This window comes from Argiope bruennichi, chromosome 3, assembly GCF_947563725.1.
Source record: "Argiope bruennichi chromosome 3, qqArgBrue1.1, whole genome shotgun sequence".
NCBI lineage: Eukaryota > Metazoa > Arthropoda > Arachnida > Araneae > Araneidae > Argiope > Argiope bruennichi.
In genome coordinates this window covers 111604681-111629072 of record NC_079153.1, presented here as the reverse complement: position 1 = coordinate 111629072, position 24392 = coordinate 111604681, and the positions used below count along the sequence as shown (strand labels likewise).

Here is a 24392-nt window from a genome sequence, read left to right as displayed (position 1 = left end):
ATTTTATGGTATTCAGATTTTCAAACAACATTGTTTAGATGGCATGTAATATTTCAAGCTAATGGACATACTCATTTGATAAATATCAAATGTGTTTTCTCCAATTTAATTTAAGAATGCACTAGATATTCCCCAGAAAAAAATTAAAGCGATGCCATTGTACAGTTTAAAACAATGTATAATTAAATGATAAATAATCATGACAATATAATTACAGATAAATTTATTCAATTTAGAAAAAATACTGGATTTTTTACTAGAAATTACAGCCTATTAACATATTTAAATTTTTTTCAAGTCACATGACATCATTTATATTTATTTTCTGGTACAGTTTGTATAATATTAGTGGCAATATCATTATGATTTAACAATTTGATTGCTATGTTGTTATATTTTACTCTGTTTATTTGGAATTTCTAGTTAAACTTCATCATTTATTATGAATTTAAGGTAAACAATAACTTTCGTTTCATATTTAAGTTTTCAGACCTTCTGATGACTTTTAATATTAAAATTGATTGTTTTCTTACATTTTAAACTCTAGAAATTTCGAAATATTACTTTATATTATATTTCTCTTCTTAACTCTCTAATGATATTATTCTTGTTGTAGTTCCTTAATTGACAGTGCAAAATTAGTTTTAAAACTACTTTTATTTTTTCGCATCAGAAATTCATTGAATTTCTTCCATATACTTTGAATCATGATTAATGTTCAGATAATCGAAACGAATTCATTAAAAAAAAACCGTAAATTAAAATGAATTGGAGAAAGTAATTTTCAAAACTGAAAATACTCAAGAAATTAATAATAAAAATATGTTAATAAAAAACAAAATGACAGGAAATAAATTGCACTGAACAACTTAACTGTATTTAAATAGGAGATCATAGAGAATTATTTAAACTCATGCCATTATTTGGACATATCCACTTTAATTTCTTATCCAGATAGAGGATGTCCAAAATGTGGAATTTAAAATAGATTAATAAATATATATGATAGGAAACTGATAAAACGAATTTTTGATGAATTTAGATTTTCTGGGCTTTTCAAATTTTACTTTTAAAGTGTACCTAAATGAATTACTTTTCATTGTCATTATCGACCTATAATTTCAATAAAAAGAGAAAGTACTGAAACTCTTTCTTCAAATTCTTTTCATAGACTAGAATTTGTAGAATTCTTTTGTGATGCTTTTTTCTTGTATTAAATTCTAAACATTTTTTTTTTTGTTTTTTGGACAGAACGGATAGAATTTGATCCAATGAACTAAAGAAAGAGGCATGTTTTCGGCAGATTTTCTCAATCATAATTTTATAAATTGAATCAGAAATGTAAAACAATGAAGGAAGTGGCATTTAGTGGTAACAATAGTCATCTCGTAGAACAATAGTTTTGTTTACAAATATTAACATTTCTTTTGTCAAAGTCCTGTTTATAAATTAAAATATATAACAAACGCAGATGCATATTGTTTTGTAAAATAAATTACACTACAAAGTCATCATCTATTTTAAAACATACCAGAATATAAAATATTTCTCCAACCACTTCAACACAAAGGGTCTCTTCAAAATTTTTTCACATATCCTTTAAGAAATAAGTTTATCCACCCTCATGCCCCCCCACATAAAATTTTGGATCTTAGGTATATCCAGAATGTCTTGCATGGTATTGGCGTACAATAGTTAGGAAATATTAACCTTGGAAGCGAATTTAGTATTTATACTGAATCTGTCGTGTCATCTTTGGCGAGTGTTTTGGCGATAAATCCCTAGCACGCCATTAATAATATCCGAAAATTGAATATGTGCTTTAGACGCGTTTTTTCCAACCGATTGAAATAGAAATTTGACACGAAACTACATTTACAGTCAATAGTATTACATCTACAGTATCGCTTACCAAATTCGATATATGTAAGCCTTTGCGTTTTTGAGTTATCGACTTTTTATGCTTGTGAAAGCGTAAACCAACAGATAGTCAAGCCCTTAATGAATATTATTTCAAATTTGATAGATATCTGCGCTTTAAATGTTAAATCTGTATGACAAATGTTATTCATCTATCGTTTTTATAATTTATCAAATTTTATTCATTCTTCTTTTGTAGTGTTAACATCCATCAATGTTCTTTTATTGCACTTCATTACCTCGGTTTTCTAATCTTTTTTACAAAATATTTTCATTTCAAAAAATGAATTTTCCTTTTTTTTGTGTGCATAATTTACATAATATTTAGATCAATGTTTCAATAATTAATAAAATATTTCAGAAATATTTCTTCCCTTTTCAGCTGGGTGAATTGAGCTTTATAATAAAAAGTTGAGAGAATTTGGCTGTGGAAAGCATAATATGAGCATCAAAGGAGGTACATTTATTTCTCTTATATAAAGTAAATAATGTGAGCTTAAGCTAAACTTTCTTGGAAAATATTAAGAGACCATTAATCCATTTACCATTAATTTAAAAAAAAGGTTTTGAAATTATTGGCTTTAAAATAGCTACAGCTATAAAATACCTCTGCCAATTTACAAATCTTGATGTAGCCACCAAATTTATTGAATAACTATGAAATGTCGTCAAATTCATTGCTCTAAAGCTAAAAACTAGATCGGAAGACCGATCCTTCATGAGCACTTAATGTCTCTGAAATTCGACCTTCCATCTGAAAACAGATCGCGTATGAGGAAACCAGACAAAATTGGCGTGATGTGGAATGGAAGATTAAATATCCATCTCTCTCTTATTCCCATTGCCGTTTAAGATGGAGGTTGCCGATCCCTTGTCGAAATGAGAGCCAAAAGCACGCAATATATTGTTAGTGTTAATAAAAGGGATACTCTTATGTTGCATTATATTTTTTTCTGAAATAAAGCGAAACCAACCGGAATGGTCTCTGAAATTTTCTCGTATATTCCTTGATAAAATATTATATCCTTTCCTGCAGTATACGAGTTCTGAGCTTAGATTTTAGCAATTCCGTGAACGCCAGGAGTACTCAGAATTTTATGTTTATTTCTTCCCTACATTTGTTCGAAAATGCAGGGGGTCCGATTTCCCTTAAAAAGTCAATTTTTTTGAGAGTATAAAAATCATTTCTGAGAAATGAGAGTTTTGAATATATGGTCATCAATTTTCATAGGTAAATCTTACAGATTACCAGTGTAATATTTGGTAATGATTAAGTCTATTTTTGCGCTCGATTAAACTTTGTTTGATACCTATTTCTTGATTTCTTTTACATATTCTTTCAACTGAATGAATACAGTTTTTTGTTGAGCCATATCCAAAGCATTTCTAATAATATTTTGCAACTTCATTCATTAACGAAATGATGAATTAAGAACAGCTTTAAAAAATACTATGAATCAGTCTGAAACGTTTGTACCATGATTTATTTACATTTGACTGTTGTCATTCAATAATATGCAATGAGAGCGATATCTTTGTCACGTATGTAAGCGCTATATGTAGTTATTGTAAAATTGCCAGCAATTAGAATGGTTTATGTTGAAATGACCATTTGATTGTAACAGAGAAATAGGAATGCTTTTCTTTATTGTACACGCAGTAAAATTTGCAGTTTAAAGCGGGTTTAAATGACATCTTATGTTAGTATAAAATTTTCAGATTTAGGGTTTCAGTTCAGGCGTCATTTCTCATGTTCTAAAAAGTGGCCTTATAGAGTTCAAAATTGCTTCTGCAAATAAATGGAGTTTTAAGATTATTTTTTCATTTAAAAATTCCGATGAATAGAAATTCTTATGTTCACAGAATTCAAAAGATCATGTGCCTGCAGTAAAGAAGACCGCCGTATGGTGCAGACAAACCAACTAGAACCATCGCTAACGGATCTGATATTAAACCCGAAATCGAAGAAAATCGCCCGACCGCCAAACGCATTTATGCTGTTCGCCAGGGAACACAGAAAGTCCCTGGCCATGAAGTATCCGACTCACAACAACAAGAACATCAGCTCTCTTCTGGGAGAATGCTGGAGGAGCGTGGACGAGGCCACCAAGAAGGAATATTACAAGAAAGCCAAAATGTTGGAGGAATTGCACAAGCAAAGATACCCAGGTAGCTGGAAATATCATAGTTTTGCTATATGAATTACTGAGGCAATAATCATGCTTGCTAATGTTTCTTTGTTACAAATATTAAGTTGCCAAAAGTTTAGTTTTTATTTGCCAAAAAACAAAACTAGAATAACATAAACAGAAATTCAAAATGAAACGAGACAAATCAGCTTTCTCTTAGCTCGCAGAAGTAAAAAGATACATTTTAGTAAAGAATAATTATAAAGGAAGCCCCCAAAATAACACAAGACTTGAATGTACCACCATTCGTGCATTAAAGTGCTGGCAACCCTATTAAAAAAACCATTTGACAGTTGATAGTTTAGGGTTAGTAAAAATAGAGCATTACACGATAGAACAATGTGTTAACGCAAGATTTCAATGAAGTAAAAAACACAGTTTTTTTCCTTTAAATTGTTATATTTTTATTGAATTGTAAAGTACATAAGATAAGGTTAAGTATGGGATAACAGGGCAAATGGTTCCACGGCTTTGATGGCACATGCACATTTTTTTGTCAAAATTTTCCATGACCATTTTGCATAAATGTGACTGGATTGAATTGAATGCAGCGTTGAATTTTCTCTTTCATTATACGCCTGCTTCTGAGCTTGTTGGCATAAACCTTTGACTTCAAGAAGCCCCATAAAAAGAAATCCAATTTTATTAAATTACACGATCTATGGGCCAATCTCAAATTTTTGAACTGTAACCGCCAATTATTCATTATTTTTTAAATATTTTTTAACAATGAAAACCCTTTGTTCTGTCGTGTAACGCTACGTTTTTACTAACCCTAAACTATCAACTGCCAAATGTTTTTTTTTAATTAGGTTGCCAACCCTTTACTGCAGGAATGGTGACAAAATCAAATCTTGCGTTAATTTTGGGACACCCTTTACAGATATGTTCCAAATTGTATAACTGTCTAAGTTTATTTTTTTTTTAAGGTTACGTCTATAGTCCAAGAATAGCACGAATGCAAAAAATGGCCAGAAAGAAGAAAAATCCGGATAAATGCTGTGATAACAACGAGTCTAACGACAATGAGGCATCATTAAAGGTTTTAATGCATCTCTTTATTGAAAAATTTGATTTTTTTCTAATGGCTTTGATATTGTGCCATTAACAGTCTATTTAACCTTTCAGCCTGTTGGAACAGACAGTGCATGCAACCATGGAAATGAAAAATGTGGTAAGTATTTTCATAAAATATATTTTAATAAAAAAGTATTTTTACGATGAAAGTATGTTTATAAATAAAATATAGTTACACTTGTTTCGTATTTCTTTCGAATATCTTTTAATAATGGCTGTTAAGTAAAAATGCACACTTTATATTGCATGAAAGTATGAAGAAAGAAAAGTCACCACTCCAATAAAAAAATTATAGGCTTTTCATTTAAGCAGTTCGTTAACGTTTTGCTTTGAAGTTTATGCTGATAATTTTGAAAAGAACCTTGCAATTTCATCTCTTGTCAGCTGAACGGGGACATATAAACCGCTACTCCATTATTAAAAAAAGTGATAAAAGACATTTTTATCTAAGAAGACAGATTTAATAATTTACAGGACCACGGCAAATACGGCAGATTTCCGTTAGATTCTAGTCATAAATTTGCAATACTCCAATCACCAGACCTTACCACAGAGCATTTGCAATCGTTTTAATAGACTGGAGCATTGGATGAAGAATAATAAAAGAAACAAAGCATTTTTAATTTAAATTAAATATCATGTCAGCGTTTAAATTTTCGTAATTTAATAGGAAGCATTTTTCTAATTATTAACAAAACATTTCTTACTTACATTTCAGATGAATGGAATGACAATAATTCTGAAAAGAAAAAGTCCAGTCCCGGTTATGTTCCAAACAATCCGCAATATTTTTCTGATCCAGAACATGGAACACAACCCGAATTGCTTTGCAATGCCGAACGTAACACATCATCTATAGCTTCTCAAGGTTATGCTTATCCTGGCTGTCCACCTCCACCTTGGACCATACCACCTGTGGAATCTATAGCTGTGCCTTGCTCAGGTAGATGCCCAGATGAATGCATGACAAGGTCCGATTTGTATACAGAGAACTATTACCCAAAAACTATCAAATCCGAAATGTATGATTACGGTCCCTGGAATCGGTATTCAGATTATCCATATGAATCTCCAGTCAATTCTACTTGGGGTTCATGCGTAGCAGGTATACTTCATTTTGATATTATATATAATGATTGCAAAAAAAGCTCTGTTTTTTGAAAAAAAAATCCAAAAATATAAGAAAAAAAATAGTTTTTGTTAGTAAATCAATTAAAAAAATAATATTACAAATGTATAAATGCTCTGAATTCATCAATTTTAGCGGATTACTTAATATCAAAATTATCCACAATCATTCCTACTCTTTGATGCTATGGTATGGTCTATAACTGATTAGCCGCCTTTGCGACCAGACAGTTCGCCAGTATTAATATTCACTAAAACGCTCAATTAATATTTTATGTAACTTGTTTTCATAATAGGATATTCAGCAAAATATTTTTAAGCTTCAAATTTTCAAAGTCATATTATTCACTTACTCTATTATGTAGGCCTTAAGTCGTTCTGTACATTATATTACACATCTCTCTCTGATTTTCTATTAGCACCCATAAAATTCAATTTTGAATTAAAATGGAAAGGATGAAGTTGCACTTAATATAAAAGACATATTTTAGGAAATCCAAGCATGTCTTAAAAAAAAAAAAATATGAAAACTGAAAGCAGAGTCGTTTGACATTAAAGTCTTATGTGCACTGCAGAATAATTTTCATAATTTATAATATCTCAAAGAATTATTCAACAAAAATTTCACAGATTCAGTGAAAAATTCAGTTTTTATTTTTATTTTTAAAAGAACATAAATGCTGTCAATAAAAATATTTTATTCTTTTTTCGGTTTATAAATATATTTCAAAAAATGTGAAGTTTAAGTTTTAGACAGTCCTTTGGTTCTAGGGAATCATGTTCTGCAAAATATTTTTGACACTCCAACTTTTAAATTTATAAACGTATCTATCTTTTGCGATCAAATCTAACCGATTTATTAAGTTTTGAATATTACAATTGTAGAATAATCGATATTTTCATAATCTAAGCCAATCACCCTTGAGAAACTGTGGGAGATGATTGATTTCATTGAATCAGTTCATAAAGTGATCTAAAATAACCCGTTTTTACAGACTAGTAATATTGAAATTTTCGTAAATTGGTCAGCTTTAGTGATTGATTTGGTTGATTGAAGTTTCAAATTTTTTTGTTAAGCGTCTCAAGAATATTTGGTTAAATATGATTCACAGAGCAAAAGATATATGTAAGAATTTAAAATTCGGAATTAATCGGTATTTATTGACTCCACTTACATAAAATATAATTATTTTTTTTCATTTAGACCGTTTTTTAGCAAATGTATTTCTATTACTGAAGGTTTACAAATTAGCTCTTGAACTCCAATTAGAATAGATGTAAATATTAAACCAGATTTTCCTTAAATAAATCTGTTTAGTTGAATTAATAATGTAGGTGATGTCAACGATTGTTAAACAGTTAACTTAATTAATTGAAATCGGATCCAAACAACAAGAAAAATATAATTGAATTAACATTTATCAAAAGTAAAAGTAAGTTTTTTCATCTACTCATAAAACTCCTAATACAATTTTAGAAAAAGTTTTATGAATCGAATTAACTCTTACTTCTTTGTCTTAAAGGTTGCCAAGGTGAATGCAGCACGATTCACTCGAGCGATGAGTACAGCAGTTACTCACACTTTCCCTCATCGCAGCATCTAGATTTGAAGAGTCCTTACTACCATTATAATTCAACCGCACCATATAGAAATTCTTCTTATCCTTATTCTTACGGACCTTACAGAGATAGCCCGATGCCATACCGATCACGACGGTACATACCTTGTAAGAATTTTCCACCAAAAGCCCCACCTTCATATTTTTGCAAAAGTATGGACTACTTCCACAATCAATATCAACATCATTCCAGGTTTCCATATTCTCCTCAACCGATTGATTATCCACCAATTCATGAAACTGTTTGCTCGAGTGACTATCCTCCTGAAGTCTATGATAGCAGGAGTTTTCATGTAGAGGAAAGGACCGAGTCCAATGATACTGCTCACAGTGCACAATATGAAGAAGTGGAACAAGTAAATAACGAATCGGATGGCAACGAAATACTCAATGTAGTAGATGTAGAAAGTGAAGAGAGCAATATTCTCACAGAAGAAGTTGTGGAATTAACAAACCCAGAACTTGGGCAAGTTGTTCACGATGTTATCGTCATGTAATTATATAAACAGAGTTTACTTTCAATTATTTCATTGATGAAACTCAATTCTGAATATGGATTTGAAAATGGTTAAAAATTTCTTTTAGCTCTAAATTCTTCTGAAAGCAAAATTCTTATGCTGTTATTTATTTATTAAAAAATTAAAATTACATAGAATCTTATTTTGCGATTTATTTTTTCATCACAACTCACGAATAAATTAGTAATAATCTATAGCTCATTGCTCTACAACTAAAATAAACACTGTTAAAATTCGTATTTTTATTCTGTTAATATTTGTTATTGAATAGTTTTTTGCTGTTAATAGCATTTATGGACTGTATGAGATCAAAGAATTATAAGGGACATAAAGTAATTTTAAAATGCAAATTTCAAACTTTAGTTTAAATAAAACTGATTTTTTTCTCTCATCTTTGAATAGTGAACTGAAAAATTTCTGTATTTTGAACACATTTCAATAATTAATTTTTAGAATTTAAAGAAAATAGCTGAATATTTCAACATTCAAGATAAAATTTCCAAGATATTGGATATACGAATTTCTCACTCTGACCGTAACCCAATAGCTTATGTCCAAGCCGTTAGAAATAAGTATATAATTCTAATCGAAAAAATGCTTTAAATGATGTAAATAATAATATTTTATGTTTGAATAAATAAATGGGATGTGAATATCGACTTAATGAAAAAAATTATAAAATATAGATTTTTTTAATGAGATTTCATGTTTCTATTACTCATTTTTAAAAAAATATTTTTGACATGCCCATTTTTTTTTTCCTAATCTGTACTTTTGTGACTAAAACTGACAGAGTTGCGAAGCTTTGAATATCACTATTTTAGAAAATTTAGACATTTTAATGATAACTTCGATGAAGAGTTGTCAATCAATGAAAGATCCTTTCATAGTGGAGGCTAATGGTTGGCCTATAATAGACAAATTAAAAGCTTCATAATCTTATCAGTTTTAGTTGCAAATGTCTAGATCTTTTTTCGTTTAAAATTTTAAATTGATTCAAAAGTCAAGAAATTTTACTGAACATGGCTAATAAAACCGAGAACTTATGCCATTATATGTGTCGAAGTTTAGATTTTTATACAATTTTGTTTACCTTTATATAAGAGTCTACACCATTTGATTTCTTCAAAAGTCCTTTTATTGACTCAAATTACACGAAAAAAAAATTTTACGTCATTTACGGTATTTTTGTAGGAAATATAATGCCAATCTCTAAAGCTTTAGGAAGCGACTAATTTTCTTCAATTAGAATGTATTCTACTAGACAATCAGTATAATTATTCTTGAATTGATGTGTGCAGCAATTTTGCATCCGCTGTACAAGGCTTCTGTATTTCACTTACGCAGAAAGGAAGACAAAGTTTTCACTTTTGTGAAGTAAAATATACTGTTTTTCATGTTGTCAGGTAATTTTCAAACTGGCTTGCAATTCATAGTGATTTGTTATCAATTACAAACCATCAGAAGTTCCAAAATCGTGGATCGAGAGCCAATTTTGGTGGCTCGCGATAAGAATTTTAATTTTTATGTTTTCTTCCACAATTTGTAAAATCATGCTTTGGGTTTAAAATCTTCATCAGAGACAGTATATTGTTTGCCAACGGATAATAAAACCCTCAGTGCTTTTGCACCTGCTTTAATATGAGTTTAATTTGATAAAATAGGAGTGAAAGGGAAGATGAAAGGAGGAGAAGTTTACGTTTAACAATTAAGAAATTCCGGAAATGTGCACATCCTTCCGCGAATCACCACTAGAATAGAATCGTCAAATCGTGAGATTGAATCGTCAAAAATTGGTCTTCTCAGGATATTGAAATGAACAGTATATATATTTTTTGGTAGAATATATTCAATAATAAATGTTCTTTTTTCACAAAAAATCCCTCTCTGGCCAATAAAACGTTTTTGGAAAGCGGATCATCTCTAGAAACTAGCGAGAGTGGTCTTTCCAAAATTTTCTCGCATTCTCTAGAGAGAATGCCTTGTATTGCTTTGGCGTGCAATAGTTACGAAATATTAATCTTTGGCATGAATTTGGCGTTTATACTGAATCTGTTTGTGATCCTTGGCGAGATTTTTGGCGATCAATCCCTTGCATGAGGTTAAAAAATTATCTGCTTATTTTATTGCGCAAATCGAATTTGCAATGCCATTTACGCCACTGGTGGCGAAAATGTGAACGTTTCTTTACAAACCGGTTTTTTAGTATCTGAATAACATGTATACAAAATTGCATGAGTTTGATCCAGAAAATTTACTGTTACCGAGCTCTAAATATTTAAACTTTAACCATGGCCACTATGTATTACTTTCTATTAACTCTGATTTTCGCACAATCTTTTTTCAATTATTACAATTTTAATTTTAATATTTGCAATTCTAATTTATCTAATTTCTTATAATTAAATAAATTAGAATTAAAAGCGAGTTTGCATTTTCCTTTAAGAGTTATGGGCAAGATACCCATAAATTGTTACCCATCCCTTTTTTTATAAGTCATTAATTTGGATAGTTTGATTTCAACATCCAATTAGTAATCATAAAAAAAGCAAAAAAAGGTTCATATTTTTACTACACATTTTTATCACATTAAAAAATTACTTTAAGTACAATTTTTGGTAAAAGTGAATTTTAGTGTGTCCCTTGCTGCGCCAACAATGCCATGTCGCCAATAGAGATGGCGGACAAAATAAACAAATACTTCTGCGGAACAGTTATGGCTACCATTTCCCGCCATATAATTAGGACTTTTTACTGATAAGTATTTTTTTTTTCAGACTGCCCGGTGCCTTCTAGAGATGCCGAAGGCATCTGTTGTTTCTGAATTTTTTTAACTTAAAAAAAACATCCTACGGCTTCGCTAGCAGCGGGAGCGGGAGCCTAGTAGCTTCGCTAGCACATTGAACATAAGGACTGTATGGATAATAGAAACAGTACATAACCAAAAGAAAAGAAAGAACGGAGAAACAAGCAATCGGAACATTCTCCATACAAAATTTCAAACAAACATCCTTTTCCCAACTTCATCAACTCGTAAAAAAATATATTCCACTCACCCTTCATCCATTTTGCCGGTTCGATATCAAACAATTCTCATCCTAATTTCATCAACTCGTAAAAAAATATATACATACATATTTAACTCACCCTTTATCCACTCTATAAGTTCGAAATATTGCCGACATAACAAGTTATGAAGAGAACCAACCGTTAGAACCCCAAAAGAATTACGAGAACTGCGAAGAATTCCATTGCAGCTGTCTTTTAAAGTGAGAATGCAGACGATTTTTTAAAGCGATACTGACTATTACAAATTGCAAAAGAATAAATATTTTCTGTTCATATTCAGATTAAAAAAAAGAAAGAAGAAAATAATTTTTAATTATAAGCTTAACTTTCTTTATTTAATAAGCTTTTAATTATAATAAAGGACAAAATTAAAATCTTTAATCGATATTTTTTAAATATTTTTAATTTAACATTTTTCATAATATGGTTGTAGTTCATGTACAACTCAACCATTGCAAAAAGTAGTAAAAAAAAACAGCATTAGGGTTGTTAGAAGAGCGTTCCGATGGGTTGCCATATTGGCGACAAACTCGGGGACACACAATTCTTCACTCTATCCCAATTTTTGTTTCTTACATGTGATATTTTCCCTAATTTTATAATTCATCTCAATCTGCTTTTACAATTTCATTTTAACAGATTTCTGATGAAAAATTAGTACTTCATATAACAATTATCATTTCTATTTACTTTCAAAAAATACATTATAAATTTTGTTTGTTTGTTTGTTTGAATGAGACGGATTAAGGGATTTTTAGCTATAAAGGCTGTCATCCCAGCGTTCAACAATATCTCCAATTAATAAATGTCAAAAAATTTCAAGTGTTGAAGGAAAATATGGAGAGACAGTTTATCTGCAAATGCTTTGCTCGTGAGTTGTTTGAAATTACAGGCTGAAAGAGAGTTGAGGCCCAACTTCGACCAGAGGCAACGTCTAATGCTTGAGTATTTTCGGCAGTGCAGTAAGATATGATCCAAATTATTCAAAGAGTGGCATGTTTCGCAGTTTGGTTGATTCGACAGGTTAAAACGATGTAGAAGGCCAGGTGTAATGAGTGTTTTGGTAGAAATTCTAGCGCAAATGATGTCTTCTCTTCTATTTCTTGCCCATTTAGCAATATTTTTTATGTCCGGAATTTCTCCAAGAATTTCATAATATTTGCTCTGTAATAAATTTTGTTGACTCGCAAATCATCTCGCAACAGTTGCCAATATCAAAATCAAGATGTTTGTTAGACAATAAATTTAGTAAAATATAAATATTATTTTGCAAGAAATAAAATTTAGTATTGACTTTATTTTTTAGAAGTGGAGTTGAGTAGTTCAATAGCATTTGTTCTTTTCATTTTTCATTCATTCAAATGCATTTATACAGCACGAGATGATTTCATTGTAAGCTCATTGTTCCAAAGAAGAGCCATTTTTTTCTTTCATCTTGCTTTAAACGTTTATCTGACAAGCTTTAAAAAGTAAATAAAAACGTATTTTGAAAAGATTTTTATGGTAAGATAAATTTATATACTTATAGTTTCCTGTTATAGTTTAAAATAATTTTATAAAGTAATGAAAAATCAAAGTAATAATAAAGTGCTTTCAATTCTTTGATAACCGTTTGTAAAAGTTCAAGATTGTAATAAGATGTTTATAATTTAATAATATAATTTCATGGTTTGAAATTTGAAAGAGAAAGAGAGATAACTAACTAATTCATGAAAATATTTTTTTCTGTACCATTAAACAATAAATCAATGGTTTATTTAAAAAATATTTAGAAATTGACGCATTTAAATTCTTTTTATTTTATCTAAGCAATTGTAATAGTTCAAAGTTAAGTCAAACAAAATTATAACGTATTTCTTAGAAATATGCTGCTGTAATATGCTATATAAATTTTAAAGAGTAAAATGCTTTTACTTGAGGTTATATAACAAAACTGTAGAAATTAAGCAGGTTAAATAGGTATATTTAAATCAAAATATCTTGAGTTAATTATATAATCATTTACCCTGTGCGTATACTATTAATAATTAAATTTGAAATTAAAATTTAAAATACTTAAATTTACTATGCTAGTTTATGTAAATTTGAGTTTTATCTTATATGTTAGTGATGGTGATTACATATTTAACGATACGATTATTTATTAGTTTATTAATTGTTATATGAAAAGATGATTATGATTTCTAATTAGGTTTTCCTGATGCTTTCTTATGTACGTATTTCTACTTATTCCTATTCTTAATGTAGAAATATATTATCATTAACACACAATAAATTTTCAAATGTACTGTTATTAACACATAAATTAAATTAATTAAAAGTAAAAGAGAAACCACTCCATTTCAAACGTCTGCTTGGTAGTCAATACAGTAAACCACAATGTTGAAAACACTACAACTTCTTATTTAATGCCAACGCATTTTTTAAAAATTTTCTTTATTTATTATTTTCTTGATGCCACTTCTGTCTTTAGTACTTCCAGTTCTCCATTACTATATATAGAATCCCAGTGTTTAACATATCTGCTTGAAAATCAAAAGTGAGAAAAACAATATAAAATAGCGTTGTTTTTTTTTTTAAATTTAAAAGTAAATAACAAAATCAAATTACGAAAGACGATGTCTGAAAATTAATTATTCAGCTTGAATTTCAAGCCAAACTGAGCGGAAAAATCTCAAAAATTGAATTGGCAGAAGTACTTGAATTTGTTCTGTCTAAATATTTAGAATAGCTTGAAAGGGAGATATCATTTTACTGGGTTTTCCAATATTTAAAATGAAAAAAATATTGATTAAATTTTAGATAATTGTTAATTTAGATTACAGTGCAAAAAATTTATTTGATTCTTGATATAATCTTTAATTTATTTATTTCTGAAATCTTAGTGGATAAGTGAATTCTTGAAATACCAAGCAGGATGATAATTTTTAATATTCTATTTTAAATTTGAATGCCCTTCTTTTTTTGTTGGAGTACCGAGCAACCAGATTTGGGCTGCATAGATTAGGGTGGATCTGAGAATTTTTTAAGGATGGTCATTTTGTTCAAAAGTGAGAAGTTTAAATATCTGCCTATTTTAAGTGGTAATATATTGATTTTGTAGCAGAATTTTGGTTTAGTTACTAGATATGTTAATGGAACTTATGGAAGTTTTCCATCCATAATAAGGTCATACAGCAATATCCTGTTTGCACAAAATAAAAAAAAAGTACCAAATGGATCCATTTTGCAAAATTATGGTGAAAGTTCCTCGATTTGACTATTTTTAAGAAATGAGAGTTTTTATTAATTAATTATTGAAATTCACAATTAATTGTGTCTATATTTCTTTTCTTTCAAAAAAAGTTTCGATGGAATACGACAAGTCAAACAGAGTCGATAAACGGAAGGTTTTATCTGAACGCAATACTGTCGATGCAAGAAACAGACAACCACAAGGGACTGCGAGATTTCCTGGAATCTCTAATTCTAAAAATGCTTTTAGCCAATCCGGAAATGGACACTTTCATCTTGTTTCCTCTGGAGATGCAACAGGCAATGAAGAAAATCAGAAAGAAAGCTACATAGGTAATAATTACCTGACCATAGTTACGTTTTTCCATACCTGTAAAAAAAACTACGATTTTAGCAGTTTTAAATAAGTATAAAGAACTTGAAAGAAAGTAATAGATTTATAAGTCTTTGTAAAGTTGTAGTTTTAAAGGTATTCAAGGATTATTTTGGAATGGGCTTCATAATTCTGTACTTTTGTCAGATAAAGAAGAGATTATCTTAAATGAGAGCACTTGCTAAATTTTTCTCACTATGCCAGAGGGGTAATGTTCCAGAGGCCCACAATTCTGACGTCGTATTTAAAGTGCTGTCAGGTCCATACGCAAGATAAATAAGATGTGGAATCAGATTTTGAAGTCAGACCTCTGCCATTAAGTCACCACAATTTTCGTTGTTGTGGATCGAAACCAATCTTATTTATTATAAGCTTGTGTTTCTTCTGCAATGGCTTGTCAATTTAATTTTCTCCAGAAGAAATTCCAACTTCTATAACCTTAAATTGCAATTAAACCTTTAAATAGAAATAATAATGCAATTCAAAAACAGCATTTATATCTTCAAGCGAAGGCTGTTTTCACAAACCATAAAAAAAAATTAAAAAAAAAATTCTAATGCTTTTTAAAATCACTCTGCACTGCGTTTGGTCTGTTATGTAAAAGATTTATTACTTCTTCAATTTCATATAGCAAACTACAAACACATAAGAGTAGCATGGAGTAATGAATCCGAAATACATTCAGTAGTAAATGATTCCTGATAATTGCGTCGAATTATAAATTATCCATTCTATTTGGTGGCTGAGTTCATATATTAATCATAACCAAAAATCTCCTTTCAGCACTAACAGAAAACGCAGTTTACGACTTGAATTTTCATCACATTCTTTTGATCTTTGAACTATTCAAAGTAACCAACTTTTGAAATAATATGTATTTGCATGAAATTTGGGAATTTCTTAAAATTCTGTCTGTTCTTTAGGTCGCGATTCGCATTGGGACTTTCCCTAACCAATTAGGAAACAAATACCTAACTTCTTTCTTTTATGCTTCAGAATTTATTCTAATAAAAATTCAAGTTCAAACTACCGGGAAATGTTATTTTCTATCATCAATAATATTAATAATTTTTCTGCGTCCAATAGGGAATTGTAGGTGTGGTCTATTTCTAGGTTCGGTGATGCTTAATGAATGGATTAGGTCACCAGCAACAATGACCTTGAGAAGAAAACAGTTGCGTGAAGGATAACTTGTTTACCCTGAACTTCGTGACTCGAAATACTTATTTTCATTCATTTAAAATTGCTTCTTAAGGTTTACTACCTTTTGACGCGAATTTTATCACGTTTTAGCTAGTGAAGTATTAAAAAAGACATTAAAAAGATGGTTATAATTTTTTTTTATCGTAGTTAGTAATATAAAAGCAACTTCTCTTAAAATAATTAGAATTAACAAGTATTTAATCAAGTATCTAAAATGATTTCACAAAAGACATGTCCGTTTAATTTAGACTGCTTGAAATATAAATATTGTAATATATAAAGTAAAAATATTATTGAAAACGATAAAAATTTATATAAAAAAATGTAGATTACGAAATAAGAGGTCTAAGGATTTGAAGATAATTTGAAAGAAAAAGAAAAACTTATTTACTTATAATGAAAGAAGCAGCCATATAGTTACTCATTGATGGTTCACTATTTAAGTACCGATCAGTTGAATCTTATTGATTAATTGAAGTTTTAAATGTAGAATAGATGAGATTTCAAATTATCTTTCAAAACAAAATTTTGAAAAAAATAAAAATAGAGAAAAGAATTTCATTTTTTTTCCGAGTCATTCTGCATTATGAAATGTCTTCCTTTTATTCCACATCCTTGATGAAACTATTCATTTCACTTATATTGATGTAAAAGCACAAGAAAATATAGCTATCAGCAAAGTGATTAGAAACACAGAGATATAAGAGATCGTGCGCTACAAGTACATTTTCAAGTGACATAGCAATGCAGTTGTTCTGCCCTAGTAGGGCACAAATATAGTACAATATTGTATGGCATTGATCAATATTCGCAATATTGTTTAATATAGTATCATTTAATATTGTGGAATATTGTTTAATATCATACAATATCGAATAATATTGTGCAACAGGATGTGCTACCTGGGTCATTGATGGAATACATATAGAGTGAAAGTGACAATATATTTACAAAAAATCGAAGGATCCGAGAATTTTGAAAATTATTTGAATAGTTCTCAAAAATATTATTCTCAGATAGATGCATCTTCCACCTTCAAAATATAAATATCGATATCTTTATTTGTGGCAATCTCTATATTCGGTGAAATAAAGAATGGGAAAGCGGATTTCGAAGTGAAAGTTGTATTAAATTAAGCTGTGTGTCAGACTGCTGTTGATTCCGTTTTCTTTTCTTTCTTTTATTATTTTCTCGTATACGATGTATATATACAAAGAGAAAGTATTGCAATCGACAAAAGATTCAAATTCCACATTTTGACGAATCTCCACGCTTCAGACATCTATCCGCAAATACATTTTTGTAATTATGTCTGTCTGTGAACAAGAGAACTCAAGAACGCTTTAAGACAGAAAGGTGAAAAATTTGTATGTGGTTTTTTATACTCCAAATTTTAGATTTATATCCAATTTTGAATGAAGTTCATACACATACAAATTGTCTGTGTGTTTGAGAGTAACTGCACCACACAAAACATAAAATGTTAGAGATAAAAAAAAAAACATGCCCCACAGATTTGACACTTAAAGTATAGATCCATTTCAACTTCTGAATCAACTCAAATAAATGAAAGGTGGTATATGATCTTGTTATTAAAATCGTAGCTCTGTGTCTAATTTTGATTTAAATATGTCAAAATAAAGAAAAAGAAGAGGCACAGAATGCCCATGTGCTGGACTGAGAAAAATAAAAATCTGAGTGCGAAATAGCATCTTTATTGGGAAGTATGCTACAAAGTTTCAGGGATATCATCCCGGTTGGTTTATAAATTCTCAGCAATATAAAACTCTTTCATATTTTCATGTTCAATTTTTTGTACACTCATTTTATTTTCCACAGTTAAAAATTTCACTATAGTTTTCAGCAGTGTAAGAACTTATGTTTATTAAAATTACTTCCTACTTTTTTCTGATTTTTTTTTTTTTGCTGCAATTTATATACTTCTGAAAATATTAAAATACAGTAATGTCGTCGAGAGTATACAAGTACAGTGAATTTTGAAACACTAGCACATCAGGAATGTAGTGAAAAATCAGTCACAATCAGTCGACCTTTATAAACATGAAACAAATTATATAAAGAATTTGAAAATCAAATTCAGAATGGAGAATGCTAAATACATTATTTATGAAGAAAAAATTAAATCTTTGCACGCTTTTTTTCAGAATTTTTTTTCCACTTAGTTATAAAATGCTCATTTCTTATGATTAGAAAAGCGATAAAAGATGCCTCCATTTCCCAACATTCATAATAGTTACTTCACTGGAAAAATATTTATATTTTTTAAGCACACAAAGCTCCAGGATATCAACAGGAAAGGTCAATGCAAAAGTGAGTTCACACTCCATTATGATTTTTGACTTAAAGTCAAATTCATTGTTTTTTCAGACCTTTCTCGTGTGAAAAAAGAGCCGAGGGTAAATATACACAAGCTCGAAAAGAAGAAGGAAGAGGAGCCTCGTGATTCCCAAAACGACGAAAACAGTGCCACAAAGCGAAAAAAAGTTGAAAATCCGGAAAATGACACATCTTTCGATGCAGACTCGGAAATGCTAAATGACATGCAGGATACCAGAATGCCCTGGGTAATGTAATTATTTCTCTACAATTCGTCTTCTTTAAGTGTTTACAGAGAAGTTTAGAAACGAATTTTTGTATGTGGAACATTTAACACTCAGAATTTAGATCCGGGTAGCAATGAATTCTAATTTGAAGTTGAACGCGGTTCTTTTTAATTGAAGCGTAAATTAGCAGCTACATTTCTATGTTATTTTGAAACATATGATTTCGATACTTACATTTCAAAGAATAAGATTTTAAAAATAATAAATCTGAAATATTTATTACTTTTATAGAGTGTTTGGAAATTGATATAAATACTTTGTTTAGAATCTGCTCTTTATTTTCAGTTTTACGGAGTAAAAATATAGCAAAAATTCGACCTCAAAATTTTGACGAATCTCCAAGTTTCAAATCTATCCGAGTCTTTAAAAAAAAAAAAAAAAAAAAAAAAAAACATTTTTTGAAATTAGGTTTGTTTTTGAGCATGATAACTCAAAAACGCATTGAACTAAAGTGATTAAAATTCGGTACGTCAACTAACTACCAAATGTTTAGAGTTCTACCTAAATGTGAGCGAAATCCTTCTAGAGATAGTCTGACCATATGCATGTGAACTCAATTACATATAGAGTGGATATAAATAAATGAATTTCTTCATATTAACTATATAGATGGAAATCTGCAAGCAAACTATAACCAGAATTGTAAAAGTAATATTAAATTTTGAATCAAAGAGAGGAACTATTTATCCGAATATTCACTTGCATGCAGTTTTGGGGCAATTTATTTCAAAATAATTGAATAAATGGCTGTTATTTCCAGGACGAAAATGCCGCATTTGAATTCGGAGACCTATCGCCAAGCTTAACTGATCTTATATTTAAACCAAGGCCAAATAAAATCTGCCGTCCACCCAACGCATTCATGCTTTTCGCCAAGGAACATAGGCGTCAGGTTGGAATGGATCATCCGGATGAGACTAATCGCCAAATTAGCATAATTTTGGGAAATATGTGGAGAGATTTGAGCGATGAAGACAAAATGAAATATTATAAGGAGGCACAAGCCCTGGAAAAGTTACACAAAGAGACCTATCCAAGTAAATTTTTATTTATCGCCAAGAAAGATATAACTATAATAAAGTGAATTTTCTTTCTGACATTGCAGCAGAAAAAACAAACTGACGACAAGCATTCTATTCAAGAATTTTAAATCAATGCTAAAAATTCCAATTTAACAACATGATTTAATATTTTGTGTGCCCGATTTCTAATACCTTATATTTATATTATTTTTTTATGTGATTGATTTATTATCTTTTTGAAATATTGGGTGGCAAGGTGTTTTATTACTTACTTTCTTGCATACGAAGGAAACAAAGAAAAAGTATTATGTTGAGGGTCAAAGTAATAAGTGAAGTAAGCAATTGTTTTGAGGGTCTATAACCGTGAGGGGGGGGGAGATAATGAAGAATTGTTTTTCTGATTAATTTAATTTTGAGCTTTGTTTAGTTTACATGGGTCGTGGGATCAAATTTGTTCAAATAAAATCAAGTATTTTATAAATTTTGCAGCATTCTTGAAACAAAATTTCTAATTAATTATTACTTTTTGAAACTTTTATTTTCCATTGTCTTATGATTCTAAAAAAGGTGTATTGTTTTATAATTAAACATATATACAATTCTGAAATTAAATAGCATTTAGATTGTGCTTATAAAGATTTAATGATTTATTAAAAATTATTTTTACATTTTCACTCCGAATATTTTATAATAGGGAAATTGTTCTCGTTAATGATCCTTCATAAAAAGTTGTGTTATCTCAGTTTACAAAATTCGTTGCTGTTTTAATAGTTTTTAAAATTGCAGTTCATTGTGTATATTCTGGCTTATTTTTGTGTACTTATGCCTGTATTTTCTGGAATGTTCATAGAGTAAAATGCAGCATATTGGAATATTTTATAATACGTAAATCTGACGTCTTTTAACAGTATCTGCGTCAATTATTAATCTCTTGGTATTTAAAGTTTATTGAATCGAATGTTTAAATGAAATAAAAGAGTATAATGCCAATAAAAATAAAAAAAAGAGTAACCTTCTAATATGAATAGTTTTATTAATTTTCCTTTAAAAATTATTTTTACAGTTTTGAGAGTTTTAAAAATAAAACAAATTCAAATTGTGATTTGAAATCATCTCTAAATTTGATTATTAGAAGCAAAAATAAATTTTATGAAATAAGAAGCTGATTTGAAAAGATTAAGACGAATCTGTTTTTAAATCGAGATATTTGCAACGACTCATATTTATATAGCTGTATAGATATTTACACTGTTTGCGAAATTTCATAGATCATTGTTCCCTAGGTTATGTCTACAGCCCTAATGAAGCCAGGATGAGAAAACAAAGTAAAGCAGAAAGGAAGCAAAAGCTGAAGGAGACACCTCCCAGTTCCAAAACTTTCTTCGTCTCTGAAGATAGCGGTGGGTCACCCCAAAGCAGCAAAGACGCCCAAGTGAATTGCAGCTCATACAATAATATTCATAGGTGTATTAGAAACTCCTATACTAACCGAAGCAACAAATCGAAACTGATATTCATATTTGCAAAGATAGTTTGTCAGTTAATATCAGTATTAATATCATGATTTGCTGGATTCATTTATCTAAAGAATGACATTTATGACATTGCATACCACTCTAAACATACCTTCGGAAGAACATCATTGTGATAAGTCCAGATGTCCCAATGTAATGTCATTTAGTTTAATTTCCTTATTCAAATTGCAAGTTCCTATCAATAAAAGCATAGGCTTTGGCTGTAATTTATTGCTGATCTAGAGCTGCGGTTGGCAAACTCATTAGTCAACAAAGCCAATTATCAACAATTCAACGATTTAAATCTCTTTTGAAAGTCACATTATTAAAATTTTAATTATATAGGTAGATATTTCCAAGTTTCTTTCTTTCTATCTCCACCCCCCCCCTTTTTTTTTGCTTAAATTATGTGTGCTTGCTTGCATGTGCTATTTTCTGGACAAGCCACACTGAAGGATCCAAAGAGCTACATTTGACGATCGAGCCACAGTTTGCTGACTGGTCTAAAGTGATAGAATTGGAACATTTTGGCGTTTTTACGCATAAAGCAATGATATTGTAAGTTTTCAAATAAAAGAATTTACCGATTCAAGTGCCGACGTCCTGGTATAAAGGTAGCGCGTCTTCCCCGTGATATGGGCTTCTTGGATTCGAGTCCCGGTTCGGGCATGGTTGTTCTTCCTCTGTTCTATCTGTGAGATGTGTGAAGGTGCCCTCCTGTAAAAAGGGGTTGTGCAAGCGAATGAGTGATACGTGAGTAGCAAAGTCGTACTGTTGGCGCTACTAAAAAAGAGCAAGAGACGCTTCACCACCAGCTTAAATCGCTGTCTTCATAACAGCGGGCTTGTCCATGGCAAGTGCCACGAGAAACAACAACTGATTCAAATAATAAACCTTCACTGAAGTTCGATACATGTATTTTAGGAATAAAAATTTTATGCTCTGCTTTGGTTCAAATGGCTTCTGGAATTGTTTAAAATGCCCAGGAAATTTCTGAGGTTTAATCTAGTTCTTAATATGGGAGTAATAACATATTTCGAAATCTAACTATTGGAAATTACAAAAAAATTAAATATGCAATTGCAAAAACCGATGTATCTATAAAAAGTTTTGAAATGTTTTCAAAATTGAAAAAAATAAAGGCTTCGGAAAATAAACTCTTTTGATGTACTTAAACTTAGAGCAAAAAATAGATTAACTGATATATAATTTTAGCTATTAAAATTAATTTTCAAGATTCAGAATGCAATTCAATAAATATAACTTATTAAATAAATTTTCGATTTTAAATTCATTTTTGAAACTATTTTTGTATTTTCATTCAGGATGTCTTTTTATAGGCACTTAATCTGCAATTTAAATTATGTATATTCGATACAAGAAGTTGTCGTATTTTTTTGCTACAATTGTTATGAGCAGTTATTTATATACCTCGATATTTTTCGAGGGAAAAAAAACGCCGGATGATATGCAATTATTTGCAATGGTAAGTAAATCAGCTGAATGAAAGTAAATAAAATTGAAGATACAAAATGGTTAGCGCGGAAATTTTACTTTTTTGTGCCAATATCAATTTTTGTGGGTGCATAGTTTGATAAAAAAATATTTAATACATCGTGAAGCTTGCATATCTATAGAGTCTCTTTAAGTGAAGTTTTACATCAAAATATCCTCAAGAAGGCTATATTTTCGCTATTCTGTTTTGTCTCCAAGTTGTAAAAATACATCTGGGCTTTATCGAAATTTCCAAAACCTGTAAGGCACTTTACTTGTTTTACTTTAAAGTTATAAATTTTAGAAACCTCAAATCCTTCTACTTGATTCATTTATTCAAAAGTTTCACAGAAATTGGTGACTCTTATTGAATATTTCTGAATTCATTTTAATACCATATGCACTGTGGAAGAATCGTATTGTTATATGATAATAAAAAGTTTATAAAATAGATATAGTAGTTTAGAATAAATATCATCGCTAATTTCTAGAGATATGCATCTCTCTCTCTCTCTCTCTCTTTTCGTGTATTCAATAATGCGCCATAATTCTACTTCAACTATCGAATTACACACATGCTGTGTCATTGACACCTCAATGTTTTGATGGCACCTTAACGTCACTTTATGGTTCATGGTCAATTTTATGCAGCAAAAGAAACTAATTTTCTTGATTACCCAAACATTATCGAGTAATAAGGGGAGTAATTAAATGAGCGCGGTTTCATTATTAAGGTCACGGCGTTCTGTTTTTCCACGACGAGGCGAAGGATATTTATGGCTGCGGTTGCTTAACCAGGGTTGATTCACAGAAAGCATCACTCAATTTTCACTTTTTTTCCCCCTTACCTCCAATGACACTGATCCCATTTGTCTTCTCATGTGGATTTATTCTCTGCGCATCTTAGTTTTCTAGATGATAACCATTACGAATGCAGATTTAAGATTAATTAAGGCAACAGGACAAAAGACCTTCATACCCAATGGACATGTGGTAACTGAAGGTTCAGCTGAAGAGAAAAAAGAAAAAAAAAAAGGACGGTAGTAACTAGAAAGAGAGCCAAAGTAAGCTGCAAGTTAAATTTAAAAATAAAATGCGAAGAAGTTGATTATGTCTTAGAATATTCTATGATGAAGATAAAGTTGGTGAAAAAGAAAGAATAAATAGAATTGGTAACTTGAAACTAAGCTGAGAGTTGGAAAGGGTCAATTAAGGAAAGTAAGGGGGAAAAAAGCAGTTTTGTGAAATGAAAGCGGAAGAAAACGCTTTAAAAATTTCTCAGAATTAAACTACAACAAGTGTTAAAAAATCCCTTTCAAAACGTTTAATGGACGAAAATAATTCACTATTAATATTAATTTAAGCTAATAGTTTATTATCCGCGAAATATTTTTACATATTTCTTTTA

General features: G+C 30.0%; 2 protein-coding genes across 2 annotated transcripts; both read left to right on the top strand.

Moving 5' to 3' along the window:
* Window positions 1-3824: 3824 nt before the first annotated feature.
* LOC129962932 (transcription factor Sox-7-like) lies at window positions 3825-8430 on the top strand. Its single transcript, XM_056076935.1, has 5 exons — window positions 3825-4089; window positions 5039-5151; window positions 5238-5283; window positions 5905-6291; window positions 7838-8430. The coding sequence occupies exons 1-5, from the start codon at window positions 3825-3827 to the stop codon at window positions 8428-8430; spliced, it is 1404 nt and encodes a 467-aa protein (XP_055932910.1).
* Window positions 8431-14870: 6440 nt separating this feature from the next.
* LOC129962931 (transcription factor egl-13-like) lies at window positions 14871-22830 on the top strand. The gene is made up of 5 exons (XM_056076934.1): window positions 14871-15087; window positions 18719-18915; window positions 19715-19991; window positions 21260-21408; window positions 22816-22830. Exons 1-5 carry the CDS (start codon window positions 14871-14873, stop codon window positions 22828-22830), a joined length of 855 nt encoding a protein of 284 aa, XP_055932909.1.
* Window positions 22831-24392: the final 1562 nt, after the last annotated feature.

Excerpts from the sequence above, each read along its gene's own strand:
- LOC129962932 (XM_056076935.1), top strand. The coding sequence starts at position 3,825 with ATGGTGCAGACAAACCAACTAGAACCATCGCTAACGGATCTGATATTA. Across the intron at positions 5,152-5,237 it reads ACAATGAGGCATCATTAAAG|CCTGTTGGAACAGACAGTGC; the intron begins GTTTTAATGCAT and ends TTAACCTTTCAG. Across the intron at positions 6,292-7,837 it reads TTGGGGTTCATGCGTAGCAG|GTTGCCAAGGTGAATGCAGC; the intron begins GTATACTTCATT and ends TTTGTCTTAAAG.
- LOC129962931 (XM_056076934.1), top strand. The coding sequence starts at position 14,871 with ATGGAATACGACAAGTCAAACAGAGTCGATAAACGGAAGGTTTTATCT. Across the intron at positions 15,088-18,718 it reads TCAGAAAGAAAGCTACATAG|ACCTTTCTCGTGTGAAAAAA; the intron begins GTAATAATTACC and ends TTGTTTTTTCAG. Across the intron at positions 19,992-21,259 it reads ACACAAAGAGACCTATCCAA|GTTATGTCTACAGCCCTAAT; the intron begins GTAAATTTTTAT and ends ATTGTTCCCTAG.